Source organism: Neovison vison, chromosome 5, assembly GCF_020171115.1.
Source record: "Neovison vison isolate M4711 chromosome 5, ASM_NN_V1, whole genome shotgun sequence".
Lineage (NCBI taxonomy): Eukaryota > Metazoa > Chordata > Mammalia > Carnivora > Mustelidae > Neogale > Neogale vison.
In genome coordinates, this window is record NC_058095.1 from 166,817,779 (window position 1) to 166,831,237 (window position 13,459).

Consider the following 13,459-nt stretch of genomic DNA (forward strand, 5'->3'; position numbering starts at 1 on the left):
TCGGGAGCCGACGCAGGACGCGTGTCCCCCTCTATTCCCTTACGACGACCGTAGAGGCAGGGACTCAACTTACCTAAGTATCTTGGATAAAAATAGTCCTGCAGAAAAAGAAGAAGGGGCAACAGTTCACTGGCACGGTTCAGACTCCCCAAACAGCCGCCGCGCAGCTGGCCGGGAACCTCGCCTTCCTCCCCAGCGGGCAGGAACAGACGCCTGCAGAGGCAGGTATCTGAGGAAGGTGGGAAATCCCCACAGCTGGCCCCGTAACAGCCGGAGAGAACCACCCAGAAAGCCACTTTCTGCCAGAAGACCACGGCGTGAGGAAGCCAAGTGGCAGGGCCCAGGCTGCTCACGCAGCCTCTACGGGACGTTCTGCAAATGACTGCAGACGTGATCGGACCTTCTGGAAGCAGCGCAGTGATGTCATTTACGGGACCTCGGTGGAGCCGTGTAACGCGTCTCCCAGGACAAGGCGCGTCCCGGGTACCGTCATCCAGACCCTCCCTGACCCAGGCCCCTCCCAGAGCTGAGCAGACCTCGATGGGACAGTCGCTGCACGGCTCTGATTTGCATCCACTCTATTTGTAAAAGAAACGGGTGCTGGTTGAGGCACGGAGGGTGTAAACAGGGTCCTTCTGTCTGCGGCGCAAAGGAAGAGATCTGCAGGGCGCAAGCTGGCCGTCCGGCGCTGGGACCACCGGGCCCTCGCTGGCCAGCCACAGGGAGCAGTGGGACTGGGCCAGGGTCCATGGCCCCAGCCACAGATGCCAGGCCACGGGCCACTCAGGGCAGCCCCCACCCGTCCACTGTGGTCTCCCACGTAGGGCCCGTCGTGGAGCGGCTTGGCCCTAGACGTCCCCCCCATGGAACCGAGTGACGCGGGAGCAGCCCCCACCAGCTGCTGGGTCGGCTGCACATGAGCGTCCGCCGAGCTGTCCCACCCGTGCCACCACGGTGAGGTGGGTTAAATGAGCCCTGCTAGCAGAGAGGAGGAGACGGGCGTTCACGACCTGCTGCCGCCTGTGCCCGAGGTCAGGACGCCAGGACGAGCTCTGGACAGCACACGGTCCCCCGAAACCATGCTGACGAGAGCTGGCTTGTGTTTGCAGTGACAGGCAGAGGGGATCCCAGGGCTGCCCACGCGCCGGCCCAGCTCGACCCCACGTGTCCCCTCCCCCACCAGTTACCGCAGCCTGGGCCGAGGTACCAGGCACACTGTTTTCAGAAAGTCACGTTTCAGTAAAGATGTGGTTTAAACAGACACTAAGTGCTTTAAGAGAGAAGTAATGGTCAGAGCAAGTTCGTTTTTCAGCCTGTGTGACAGTGAAGGGGCCGTTCAGGCCGTTGTGACGGAGGCCAGGACTGGCCAGGCAGGGACGTCCCTCCATACCAGAGTCTGGAGGCCCCTGACCTCCTGGACTCACTTCTTTGTGCTGCTTTTAGTTACGGACTGGCAGCTCCCAGACAGGAAGGCCAGGCGAGGAGGGGTACTCTGACAAAGACCCAAGAGCTGAGGTCACGCGAGCCATGACATCTTCTGGGTCTTGAGGGATAACTCGGGCCACAGACTCTGTCACAAAGGGAATGGCTCTGCTTCTGAAGGAAAGATTTAGGGTGGAAGCGTGACAAACCCACTCAGGACACCAAGAATCAGACTGGAAACAGCACGGAACCATGCACAGAGTACCCCAAGTCTTCGTAAATGGTGGCATTATCACAGTTTTCCAGAAAGCTCTATCATAGTTTCCAAACCATGACTGCTGCTAGTTACGTGTCGTAGGTTTTGATTACGAGGTTCACGGAGGAAACGCATCACTGACCGGAACACCGCGCGCACCCCTGCAGGCAACGCATCCGCGGGAACGTGGGTTCTGAGACCACGGGCCGTACGTAACCTGGTGAGTTTATCCTACTTTGTGTGCTTGATTTACTTGGGGTGGGGAGAATGCTTATCCGACTGCTGTCTGGGGACAGGACAGACGACCTAAAACCCCGTGCACTCCCCCGGAGAAAGAGACATTTCCAGCTGTCCTTGACGTTCTCACCAGAGAGGAGGAAATCTCCACGTGCGAAGGGCACCAAACACAGAATGCGCAGCGGGTCCCACCTGCACCACAAACCGGCCCCAGAAGCCACAGCCTGAGGTTCAGGAGCTGGGCTGGCTCTCAGGAGCGTCCCCCACAGGGAGCCACAGGGCCCGGCCACAGTTCAGAGAGCCAGATTCGAAACCAGGGATCAGTGGCCTACGAACTTACCCTCTTTCTTTCTGACCACACGAGGAGCAAGGCCTGGTGTGGGGCTGCATGCGGGCTGGGGCGGGGCCAGGAGCAGGGAGTAGCCAGGACCACCGGGCTTGGAAATGGGGCCTTTGTCAGCTGGCAATCATTTTTCTCACGGGTTTGCTTCTGCTTTAAGCAACTAAAGATAGAAGAAGGGAAAACTGTAGGCCGCTGAACTCCAGGCTGAAGCTCCAGAGGGGAAGGACACGTGTGCCCAGTGCCTGGCCTGGCGCTGAGTGTTCCCCTGAAGGCCCCAGGAGCCATTGCCCAACAGGTGAATGAATGATACATGAATGGAAGAGTGAGTGAATGGACGGACGGACGGACGGATGGACAGATGGATGGGTGGGTAAGTGGGTCAATGGATGGATGGATCGGTGGACGGACGGGCAGATGGATGGTGGGTGGACGGATGGATGGACGGACGGGTTGGGGGTGGATGAATGGGTAGGAGGATGAATGAACAGGCAACCAGAGCCCTATAATTTTCCCTGACTTGAACAAAGCACCGAATTCTTAATTTTATTGATAACATCAATAAGCACACTGGGGGAAAACATTGTAATTAATGCTCTTAGCTTGTCTCTCTCCACACTTGGAAGTAGCCGTACTACCATTCCTCCAGCTTCTGAACTGCCAGTACGTTTTTGACGCTCAGAGCCTTGGATTAACAGCCATTTGCCTAGCTTTCCTTCCGCCGGCCCCTTCAAGGGCACACCCTCCCAGGGGGTGACGGGCCAACGTGCATGTGAGACTCAACAGCTGAGCTGTCCCCACTCCTGGCCGGACGGCCCCTGGACGGAGCAGCCGTGTGGGGAGCTCACACCGCATCCGGGGAGAGGGCTGGTTCCAGGAGGCTCAGCGCGTTGGTTTTGGCCGAAAGCCACGTGCCAGAGCTCATCCCCATGTACACAGAGCCAAGCGCTCCAACGAACCCAGCCTTCCCGGCAGACGCCCCTCTCCCCTGCTCCTGGCCCCTGGGGGCTCACCAACACAGGAGCTTGTGCCCCCCGACAGCCTCTGCCCACCTCCGTCTGCTGTGAGCTGAAACCACAGTGTTTCTGTGACGGGACCTCCCCGTCTCTGCTCCCTAATTATGCTGTCACCAGATCGCCCCTTCACTAAGAAAGGGACCACACGAGAGGGCCAGCAGGTGGCTGGTGAAATCCTTGAGAATTCCTGTTTGTGGATAGAAAATCCCGTCAGCCTCTGCCCTGCACGACCGCTGCGTCCCCAGTCTTCCCGGCGGGGTCTGCACCCCCAGAGCCCCCCATGGGGCCAAAGTCAAGAGCAGCAGGGAGCTGCCCACCCTCCCCACGAGGCAGTCGCCTGTGTGCTGCCAACCTGCCACCCACCTCCGTCTCCACCTCAGGACGGTCCCTTCTGGAATTCCAGCCGAAGCGGCACCGGTGACCTCGGCCAGCTCGCTCGCCCAGCCCATCGCTCCGGGATCCCCTCCAGGGGTCACCCTGCACACTTCTTCCCCTGGGCCTCCTCCAAGGCTGGGTAGGGTCTGTGGTCGTCTCCCCCCAGCTGGACTGTGCAAGCAGATCTGCCTTCCGAAAATGGTCGGGAACCACAGCAGCCTCGTCGGCCCACGTGCGCGTTATCAAGACAGAAGCATGACCTGGCCTCAGTGTGTGGACAGAGCCTGGCCACCCCGGTGCAGGTTAGAATTGGGACCAGGAAGGGACAGCTCGTAAGGACCTTCCTGTCCAAACCTCCTTTAACCCTCTGAGCTCCTCGGAGGCCAGTGAGGTCCCTGCAGGGACGCCGAGACCCAGAGGAACCGAGGCAGCGTCTAGCACTGAGCGTGTGTCTCCCCGTGGACACTGCTCTCCGAGAGTCCTCCCCGGACACATCTGGGGACTCAGGGGACACTCACGGCCAGCCTGGCTGAGACGCGTCCCCTCACCCGTGCATCACACACACCGAGGGCTTCTGCGTGTGTCACGGCAATTACACGCTGCGGCCCGACATGGGCCACTGTTTCTCAGTAAATTAAGACTGTGTCACGTCCTTTAATAAGTAACAGCCTGAAATTTTGCTTCCCCAAATTTTAAACTATTTAACAAAGCTGGCTGGGACTTGTGTGTCACAATAACTCTGCTTATTTACATGACACAAATAGAAGGCATTTTCCATGAGGAAGAGTCAAAAAAACCTGAATAACCTTTGGCCTTAGTGCTGCCCGTTGGTGAACACGATGTCTTTCTTGTCAAACCCACTGACAACTTGAGCTGCTCATCCAGAGGCTTTTGCTTCCAGCTCCAGCCCTGACTGGAGGAACTCACGGCCAAGGTCTCGCTGTTCCTACAACGGCTCTCCGGGACAGTCCCTATCTGGGCGGGCGAGCTCTGGCCCCTCAGCCTGCACGGAGGCTCCGTCCCCAAGGCCAGCATCTGGGGAACGCGACTGTGTGGGCACGCGGCGCAGACCCAAGACGGTCCTGGGGTCCGCCACATGATGGCGCGGGGGGCGGGGCACAAACTCACACCCCGGCCCCTGACAACCGCCAACAGCAACGTCCTAACGGGTTCCTCCCTCTCGGCCGGAAGCATCGCGCCCCAGAGCCGCACGTCCAAATCAGACGGCTGCCCAGGGGCCACACCTGCAGCCGCCAGCCATGCCCGCCGTGCCAGAGGGACGTGCCAGCCCAGCCTCAGCGGCCCCCATGCAGACACGCCCAGCTGCAGCGGTGACCCCCGTGGGCCCGTCCCCAGGGGCTGCCTGAGTTCAGCTGCGTGATTTCCCCACGGAGCTCAGTGTCCCGAGAAGGGGCCCTCACCAACCGGGTCTAGATGGTAGGTTGGGGGGACACAGGTGGACAAAACGTGTGTTATTACCACGGGCACGAATACCAGGAGCAAACAGTTCTCAAGTTTGCAAAACAAAGTCTGAGAAAGCAAACACCTGCACCACACATCACTGTCTCATCTGGACGACATGCTTGTACTTGGCGGATCACTTGAAGCCTGATGTGGCTCCCAGATTCCTCCACTTCCAACTGCTCCTGAAAAGTCATAAAACTTGCAACAAGCTGCACCCTGTAGGGGTCAAAACTTAAGATGCACATGCCCCAGGTTTGCAGGGGGCTCCCGGCCGCACACTGTGGAGGCCCCAAGCACTGCGGATGTCCTACACCCCACCTGAGCCCGGTACCTGCTGCGCACAGAAACAGCCCCCACCTCTGGCCCCAGGGACGAGCAGAGACTGGGGCGCCTGCCAGCAAAGGGACGGCCAGGGAGCGTTTGGAATGGCCTGGCCCCAGCTACCCACCATCTCAAGAAACGGGCCGTAAGCCTCCGATTCTTCAAAGGCTGTTTTGCTCCTAAATAACAAGGGCAGACGCTCGGTGTTTTCCAAGACCGTCTGTAATTGCTTTCCTGCAGATGCCGGGCCTGCTGGCAAGGGTGACGTGCCATCCACAGGGCCTGCAGGCTGGAGAGCCAGGGCCCCTACAGACTCCTGGGAGAGAACAAGTGTGGGGGCAGCAAAGCGGGCAGGAGGCCTGCTGGGCCCGGTCTCGCTCTCACCAGCCTGGCGACAGGCCTCGGAGCCAAGCGGGAGCCCACTCAGGCAAAGCAAAACCGGCCCCTGGGATGGGCATGGTCTTCCGGGGGCGAAAGCCCATGAAGCAGAGGGTCCAGGAGGGGGGTCTCTGTCCACAGGGATCAGCGGGGCAGGAGCTGCTTCCTTGAGAACCCAAGGAAGGAGATGGGCTGCGCCTGTGCAGGGTGGGGTATGCCCGTACCCCAAGGTCACACAGGGAGGAGTGTGTGTGTGGCTGCACTCAGGGCAGTTAGGGGGGCCGTGGGGGGCAAGGAGGCAGCTAGAGGCTCTCCTGGAAGTCACAGCCGGGTGTCATCTCCCCAGCCAAGGCACCTGCATCCCAGAGGCCAGTCACTGGGGGTAACGAGGTCTCCGTCCTTCCTCTCCGCCCTCTTGCCGGGGCCCTCCTGAGACCCCTTGGGGCCACCCTAACAAGAGACGACCTGCAGGAGAGGCTTTCATCTCCACAGGGATGCCTGTCCCCAACCTGTCCCAGGGAAGAGGGGGTCTCAGGAAGACAGGTGTGCTTGGAGGCCGGTGTGCAGCACTCCGAAGCCAACAGGACCCCGAAAGGCCCCCCTGCCACCACTGGGTCGCCCCATACCTGAGGACAGAGATGGAGGGAGACTGGGCAGGGTGGGCTCCTGTGAGCGCAAGCACAGCCCAGGGGTCGCACACCTACACCCTGAGGCCCTCCAAGTGTGCCTCTGTCCTGTGCCCTGAGACCGTGAGTGCGGTCTGTAGCCCCAGTGAACCAGGTGCTTCGTGAAGAACCGCGCCTGGAATCTTCCCCGTACCACAGGCTGCAGCTGGCCGTGAGGGCCAGACACCCCGGCGCTGGGAAGCCGAGACACGGCTCTGCGCAGCAGGCCAGGCCAGGCCGGGCGGGCTACGTCTTTTGTCCAGAACCCTTTCCGGAAGCAAAGCCTGATTACTGAGATGGCATCCGGCGTCTGGAACCCGCCTGCCTTAAAGGATTTAAGTGGAAGGTGACTCCGCTGGGCTGGCCTCCGGGAGCTTAGGAGAATCCCAGCGCAGACAGCCGGGGACCGTGTGGGACGCCCCGCACCGAAGACAAGCCAAGGAGAGGGAAATGCCAGGCAGGGGGAGTAACCGCGTGAGAGGAAACAGATAAGGGGAGAATCAAACTGCCAGAGCCCTGCAGAGGAGGCTTTGTGGTGGCAACAATGGGGAGCCTGGCCCCAGGGGAGTGTCGGGGGAAGGCCGTCTGCCCCAGGATGCCGGGGAGTCAGGAAGGCCCCCCAGGTCCCCTTCCTTTCCAGCATAGGTGTGTGATGACCCCTGGAGCCAGGAAGGAGCCACTGCGCCGGTAGCTACCTGCTGTGAAGGTCACTTCCCCTCCCCAAGAGGAAGAGAGCCCGTTCTGGAAAAAGCCAGACCAAGCAAGAACGCTCGGCCGGCAATCCCAGCTCCAGCAGAAGCCTCCGAACACCAGAAAGTACTCTGCTGGGGGGAGCTGGCTCCCCGTGCTCCCGCCCACCCAGCCTGGGGGACGGGCCGAGCTCTCCCGCGGGGCCCTTCCCGTGGCTCGCTCAGCAGGGAGCCCCCAGAACCCAGGAATGGGCCAGGAGGGCAGCACTGCCTTCTGCGTCAGCAAGAAATCAGCAGGAAAGAGCCGCGTTGGAAACTCCACCAAAGCCAGAGCCGGAGCCAGGCTGGAGGTCGCGTGGGGCTCCCGCCGAGCCCCGGGAGACAGGCCGCTTCCAGAGTCCCCCTGCTGGTGGGGAGGGTCACCGCCGTCCCTAGCCTGGCTGCTCCTGCCTTCCACACGCCAAAGGCCAAGTCCAGACCACAGAGCAAACATCCACACGAGAACAGGTTAAAATGAGGGGTCTGCACCCAGCTGACCTCGACAGAAGACACCGAGGGGTCGAACCTGGGAAGCGGGTAACTGAAGGGAAAGACGGGCTCCTGCAGCTGGGGCTGGTAGGGAGGACGGAACCTTGCGAAGGGAGGGACGGCTTTGCTAGGAGCGAATGACAAATCCCCACTAGGGATACAGGCAGGGGTGGCCGTGACCTCCCGGGCAGGAAGGCACCCAGAGGGCACTGCTTTGCATTAAAATCAGGGGATCTTAAGCAGGCTTTCCTTTTCTTGCCTTTGTAGCAGACATTTGTAAATAAAGTTATAATTAAAACATAAAAGCCATTAAAACCAGGGAGGGGTTAAAGCTCTGGGAAGGAGGATACTATGGTTAAAGCACAGTGTGTGCAGGCAACACGGAAAAGCCAGGCCAGGGCCTTGGCGAGTGCAACCTGACTGGGCAGGGACTGGTTGGGGGTGGGGTAGCCCTGTCTCCCCGAACTCCCGTCACCTGTACGCCCTATCCCATGGTCTGGGGACCCCAGCACCTGTCACTCAATTCTGCAGCCGCCTGGTGCCCAGCCTCACGGCCCTGCCTCCGGGCCCTCAGCAAGCCTCTGCCGGGAATGACTCATGGGGCCACCAGGATTCATCAGGCCAGAAACCGGAAGACAGGCCAGAGGAGATCAGCCACCCTGGTCCTCCCAGCCACAGTGAAACTGCGCTGCTGTGCGCGCGGCCCCGAGGGAAGCCGCCTTCCCAGAGCGGCCCCACGGAAAGGACCGGCGCACGGAGACCCGTCGGTGGCTGGCCATCCGGGGAAGGCTGTCTTCAGAAGGGGCCGCAAAGGGGTCGTCATGCCAGTGGATGAGAAATACAAGTGAAACTAGAGACCTGTACAGGCCACACACGCCGTCCACGTGTCTGTCGCAAGGTTTCCTTCTATCCCAGAATTCCTCTGAAGAACCATTCCGGGAGAACCAGATCCCGCTGCGCCAACACCCTGACCTCACGGGACGAAGTGCGTCCGTTTCCACGCTCCCAGCTTCCAAAGGCATTTGCCCCGGAACAGATACGCACGCAGGGTCCCGTGGGTCCCCTCCGGCAAGGCGGCAGACTCCTAAGCCGATGCCCAGTCCACACTCGGGCAGTTCTCAGCAGCCGGCTGCTTGCCGCCCCACAGTCCCCAAGGACATTATTAATAGAAATGTGTCCTGAGCCAGCACAGGCCAGCTCCTGGAGTCACCGGCTGCTTCGAGAGAGCACCTCGCTGAGAGGTGTCCCACGCGGGTCGCCCTGCCCGGGCCCCCTGACCCCAGCCCTCCTGCCCAGCCCTCCCACATATGTTCTGGTCCTATTCCTGTCAGGGTATTTTGGGACCTGCTGTAGCAAGCAGTTCCAGACTCCGTATCTCTCAGTTCCCCTTTCAAGCACACACTCCGTCCCCTGCCCCAGGCGGCTGGGAACTGCGGGCAGCCCACACCTCACTTCCAGTCCAGCTGGGGTGCAGGAGCAGGAATAGGTTTGGGCGCTTAAACATCGCAGGTGTTTCACGTCTTAAAACCCAGAGGGGCTGTGTGCCTCTCTTTCCCTCAAAGGTCTGCCTTCAGGGGTGCTGGGGCAGAGCAGCTGTGATCGGCCTCTTGTTTCTGTTAGGGTGGTGACTTCAGGGTCCTGAGATCAAGCCCCAGAAGGGCCCCGGGCACAGCCGGAGTCTGCTTGACATTCTTTTTCTCTCTTTCTCGCTCAAATAAGAAAATCTTTGAATAAAGAAAGTGGCTACCTCCAGAGGCCTGCTGGGGGAGATAACTGAGGACCCACTTACACTCCCGCCATCAGCTGTGGGAGCGCCCCGAGTCACCAGGAGGCCTGGGGCTCAGAAGCCACGGAGGAGGCTGGATGGAGGGTGGGGCTGGGGGACCCCTCTGCCTCTGACCCTGTGCGCCCACCATTCCTGAAGGCTTCTGGGAGGGAGCCTTTCCTGCGGCGCGGTCCCCCCACCCGACCTAAACGGCTCCCCGCGCAGTCGGGGAAGGGAAGCCTGCGTGGGGAGCGGCCCCGAGGCTCCCCGGCTGCGCGTATGGTCCCTGCGTTCCCGGGGCGCCGCGGCCCAAACGGAACCGACCCCCAGGCGCCCGCGCGCTCACCGTCTCGGGGTCGTTCTCGAACACCTCGCGGGCCTCCTCCTGGCTGCACAGCTCCTCGATGCACTCCCTCTCCAGGTGGCCCTGCTTGGCCTCCTCGAAGACCTGGTAGGCGCGTCGCTGCCGGGGCCGCAGGAACTGCGCCGCCTCGCGCGCCCGCAGCATCACGGCTGCCGGGACGCGGGCGGGAGGACGGAGCCGGGAGAGAGCCGGGGACGGAACCGGGGACACGCGGTCAAGCCCGCCCGCACGCGCCGGCCTCCCTCCCGGCCGCCTGCCCCGGGGATGCTGCTGCAGCGCGCGGGCCCGGGGTGCGCGGGGCCGGGACGCAGGGTGCGGGGGGCCGGAGGGTGCGGGGAGCGGGCACCCGCGCTGCCCGGGCACGGGGGCGGGGGGGTCCTTGGCGGGCAGGGAAGGGGACTCCCGGGCCGGCCGGCGCCGCGGCCCCGCTGGGAACTCACTGTGCGCGGACTCGGAGGCCAGCAGGAGCAGCAGCAGCGCGGTGCCCAGGGCGGCGGCGGGCCCGGGCGGCGGCGGCATGGCTGGGCCGGGCCGGGCCGGGGCGAGCGCGGGGCGAGGGCCGCGGGGGACGAGGGCCGGGCCGGGCCGGGAGCGCGCGCTCAGAGCACCCGGGAGGCCGTGGCGAGCCGCGGGCGCCGCGGGGCGGAGGCTCCGGTCATCCCGTGCGGGCGGCTCTGAAGGTCACATCGCGGCGGCGGCGGCGGCGGCACCTCTGCGCTCGCGGCCGGGGCTGGGGCGGGGCGCGCGGGCAGGACCGGCCTCGGGGCCGCGCGGGGGCGGGGCGCGCCGGTTTCCACCCGCGCCGGGCGCGGGAGCGGGTTTTGGCGGCGGAGACCCCCGGGGCCCCCGGACGGGGCTGCTTCGAGGGGGGCGTCCCAGGGACAGAGCTGCCCCCAGATCGCGGCGCAGGTCATTGGCTCGGGGCGGGGGCCCACGGGGCGAAGTAAGAGCGAAGTGCGGGTGGGGGGGGGGACCGGCCGCCCTCGCCCCCAGACCTCGCCCCCAGCCCTCGCCGGCGCAGCGCGAATGCCCCGCATCGTTTCTGGGGTCTCGGGACCGAAAACCTCCGAAGAAGAGAGAAGCTGAGGTCACGCCGAATCCCCGCGAGGTCGGGCGTGAGATGGAAGGAGCCCCTTTTGGGATCTGTTTCCCATAGCGACGACACCGAAAACCTTGAGGCTTCCCAGTACGTAGCTCAGCCGAAAGCAGCGCGGTGCCGGGACTCCGCCGCGTCCAGGGCGACACACACGCGCGCACACGGGGTCGGGGGCGGTCTGGGACCCAGCGCGCGGGAGCAGAGGCCTGGACTCCGCCCTCCCAGGGCCCCGCAGCGCACCTGGCCCCCGCCTCCCCCGCCATGCGGGTCGTTGTACTTGAGGGCTCAACGCTGAGAGTCCAGACCTCAGTTTCTCCTCACCTTCTCTAATGGGGGAACGAAAGGTCATCGCTCTGGAGGCTTTGAGGTCAAGGTCTGGGGGTGGGGTTAATGAGCATTAGTATGTTAAATTCCGGGAGGCGAACTTTGATGAGAGGCTCTCCAAAGCGCATTAACAATTTAATAGGTAGGTCGTGGGCGCCTGTGATCCCAGCTACAAAGCTCTCCCTCCTCGGCCCGCGGGTGATGAAAGGGTCCTGCGGAGCCTCGGCCGAGAAAGAACAGTGCGTTAGTTTTCCGGTTAAGTGCGTTAAATTGTTCTTAAGGAGAAGCGCTGATTTCAGGAATCAGGGTAAGCCGTACATTCTCCAGTGCGTATTTACGCAGATCTTTGGTTAGTTAATCGAACGTCTGTTATTTCCCAGAGTTCCAGGCCCCCGGCCCATGGATGGATTTCAGGAAGTGTGCGCAGTTACTTTTTACTGGTGTGTGTTTGGTGAAGAGAGTTCGTAGGGTTCTTGCAATTCTCTCAGTCGGATCCCAATGAGCGGGAGTGTCATGGCCTCTCTGTGTCCCTCTGGGAGGGACACTGGGTGTGGACTCACCGCTTCAGGTGACCACGCATGAGCGTGGTACCTACGGGAAGGGGCCTCTACCTGTTGGCCTGGACCTCAAGCCCTCCTGCCCCTTCCTGTTCGCCCCTTGTACCGAGTCGGTATCCCCAACGCCGACACCTCCCGTCAGGCAGAGATTGGGTTTAATAAAACGCCTTCACAGTCACCCATTTTGGTCACAGCAGAAAGCAAATGCAGGGAACAAGGGAAGAGTGTCTGACCCAAGCTAACCCTGTTACTAATGTAGAAAATTCGCTCTAAGGCAGAAATAGAAAATAGGTAAGAAACAACTTGGATAATGATTTCCAAAACTGGAAAGAGCTGCCAGGCACTCTATCACATAGCCTGAAGTAACAAAGATGCCGTGGCCAGCTGGCCTCCACAAGGGGCAGGTGACACACCTGGCCACAGACCCATATGGACCATCGGCTGGTCTGTGGTCAGAGATGGAAAGCCAATGCTCCTCTAGCCAGGGATGGAGTGGGGTCAAAGTGGGGGTTTAGGAAACGACGTATTTTTGGGAAATAAAAGTTCCTCCCTCCCCTTTCCACCATCACATCTGTGGGTGGCGATGACTTCAGGGCACTAAGACCATTCACTTACATACCCATCCATGAATCCAGTTGAGTCCTTGCCATTTTGTCTTAAAAGGCAGCGAGCTGGCCGATGACCCAACCAATCAGACTGGGTTTTCGTGGCTTTTCAATCAGCCTTACTGAGGCGTACAGAAGTATACTAAGCTGCATAGTAAGTTTTGACATCTGTGGTGAACACGCACACCTGTAAAACACCCCCACGATCGAGGTGAGAACAGAGCCGTCACCTCAGAACCTTTCCCAGTTCCTCCGAGCCGAGCGTCGCGGCCGTACCTCACCCTGTTCTGGGCACAATCGCTGACCCACTTCTGGCGCTACAGAGCACCTCGCCGTCTCCGGACTCTCGCTCAACAGGAATTGGACAGAATTTTGTCTTGCACGAGGCGTACTCACTCGCAGACTCCCCTGCAGCGGGCCGCATCAGGTGCACACTCTCTCCTTTCTTGGTCGGTAGGTTCCGTGGGTCGGGTGGGTAAGCGCCGCGCGCTGCTGGCCTTCGGCTCTTTTCCAGTCGTTACCCACAGAGCGGCTGCGGCCGTGCGTGCGTAAGCTGTCGTGGGCGCGTAAGCTCTAATTTCTCTGGCGGAAATACCGAGCGCGGAGCATCGGACTGTACCGTAGTATCTGACTTCTTAAGAAACCGACAAGCTTTTTCAAAGCGAATTACCATTCTGTGTTTCCACCAGAGTCTCTGGGGGTTTCAGGACATCTCAGCCGCACTGGCCACGGTTGGTCTTTTTTATTTTAGCCGTCCTAGCCGGTCTGCTGTGGGATTCCCTTGTGACGTGAATTTGCATTTTTCTAGTAACTAATAATGACCAAATTTTAAGGTACTTACTGCCATCCAATTATTTTTGGTGAAATGTCCATTTTTATATCATGATCTTTTGTCTTTTACTTGGGCTCTTTGCTTTTCCTATTATTGACTTATTTTCTGAGTTTTAAGAGTTCTTTAAATCTTCTGGACACAAGTCCTGGGTCAGGTTGTGATTTGCAAGTATTTATTCCAGACTGTGACTTGGTTTTTCATTCTATTAAACAATCAAGCTCTGAG

General features: G+C 60.8%; 1 protein-coding gene across 1 annotated transcript in view; it reads right to left on the reverse strand.

Annotated features, from left to right (window-relative positions):
* Positions 1 to 10,339, reverse strand: part of GAS6 (growth arrest specific 6) — a 30,976-nt gene extending 20,637 nt beyond the window's left edge. The window contains exons 1-3 of the mRNA XM_044250170.1: positions 10,261 to 10,339; positions 9,803 to 9,969; positions 74 to 98 (exon numbers count right to left, since the gene is read on the reverse strand). Of these exons, the coding sequence (XP_044106105.1) occupies positions 74 to 98; positions 9,803 to 9,969; positions 10,261 to 10,339 (271 nt within the window). The remainder of the gene's footprint in view (positions 1 to 73; positions 99 to 9,802; positions 9,970 to 10,260) is intronic.
* Positions 10,340 to 13,459: the final 3,120 nt, after the last annotated feature.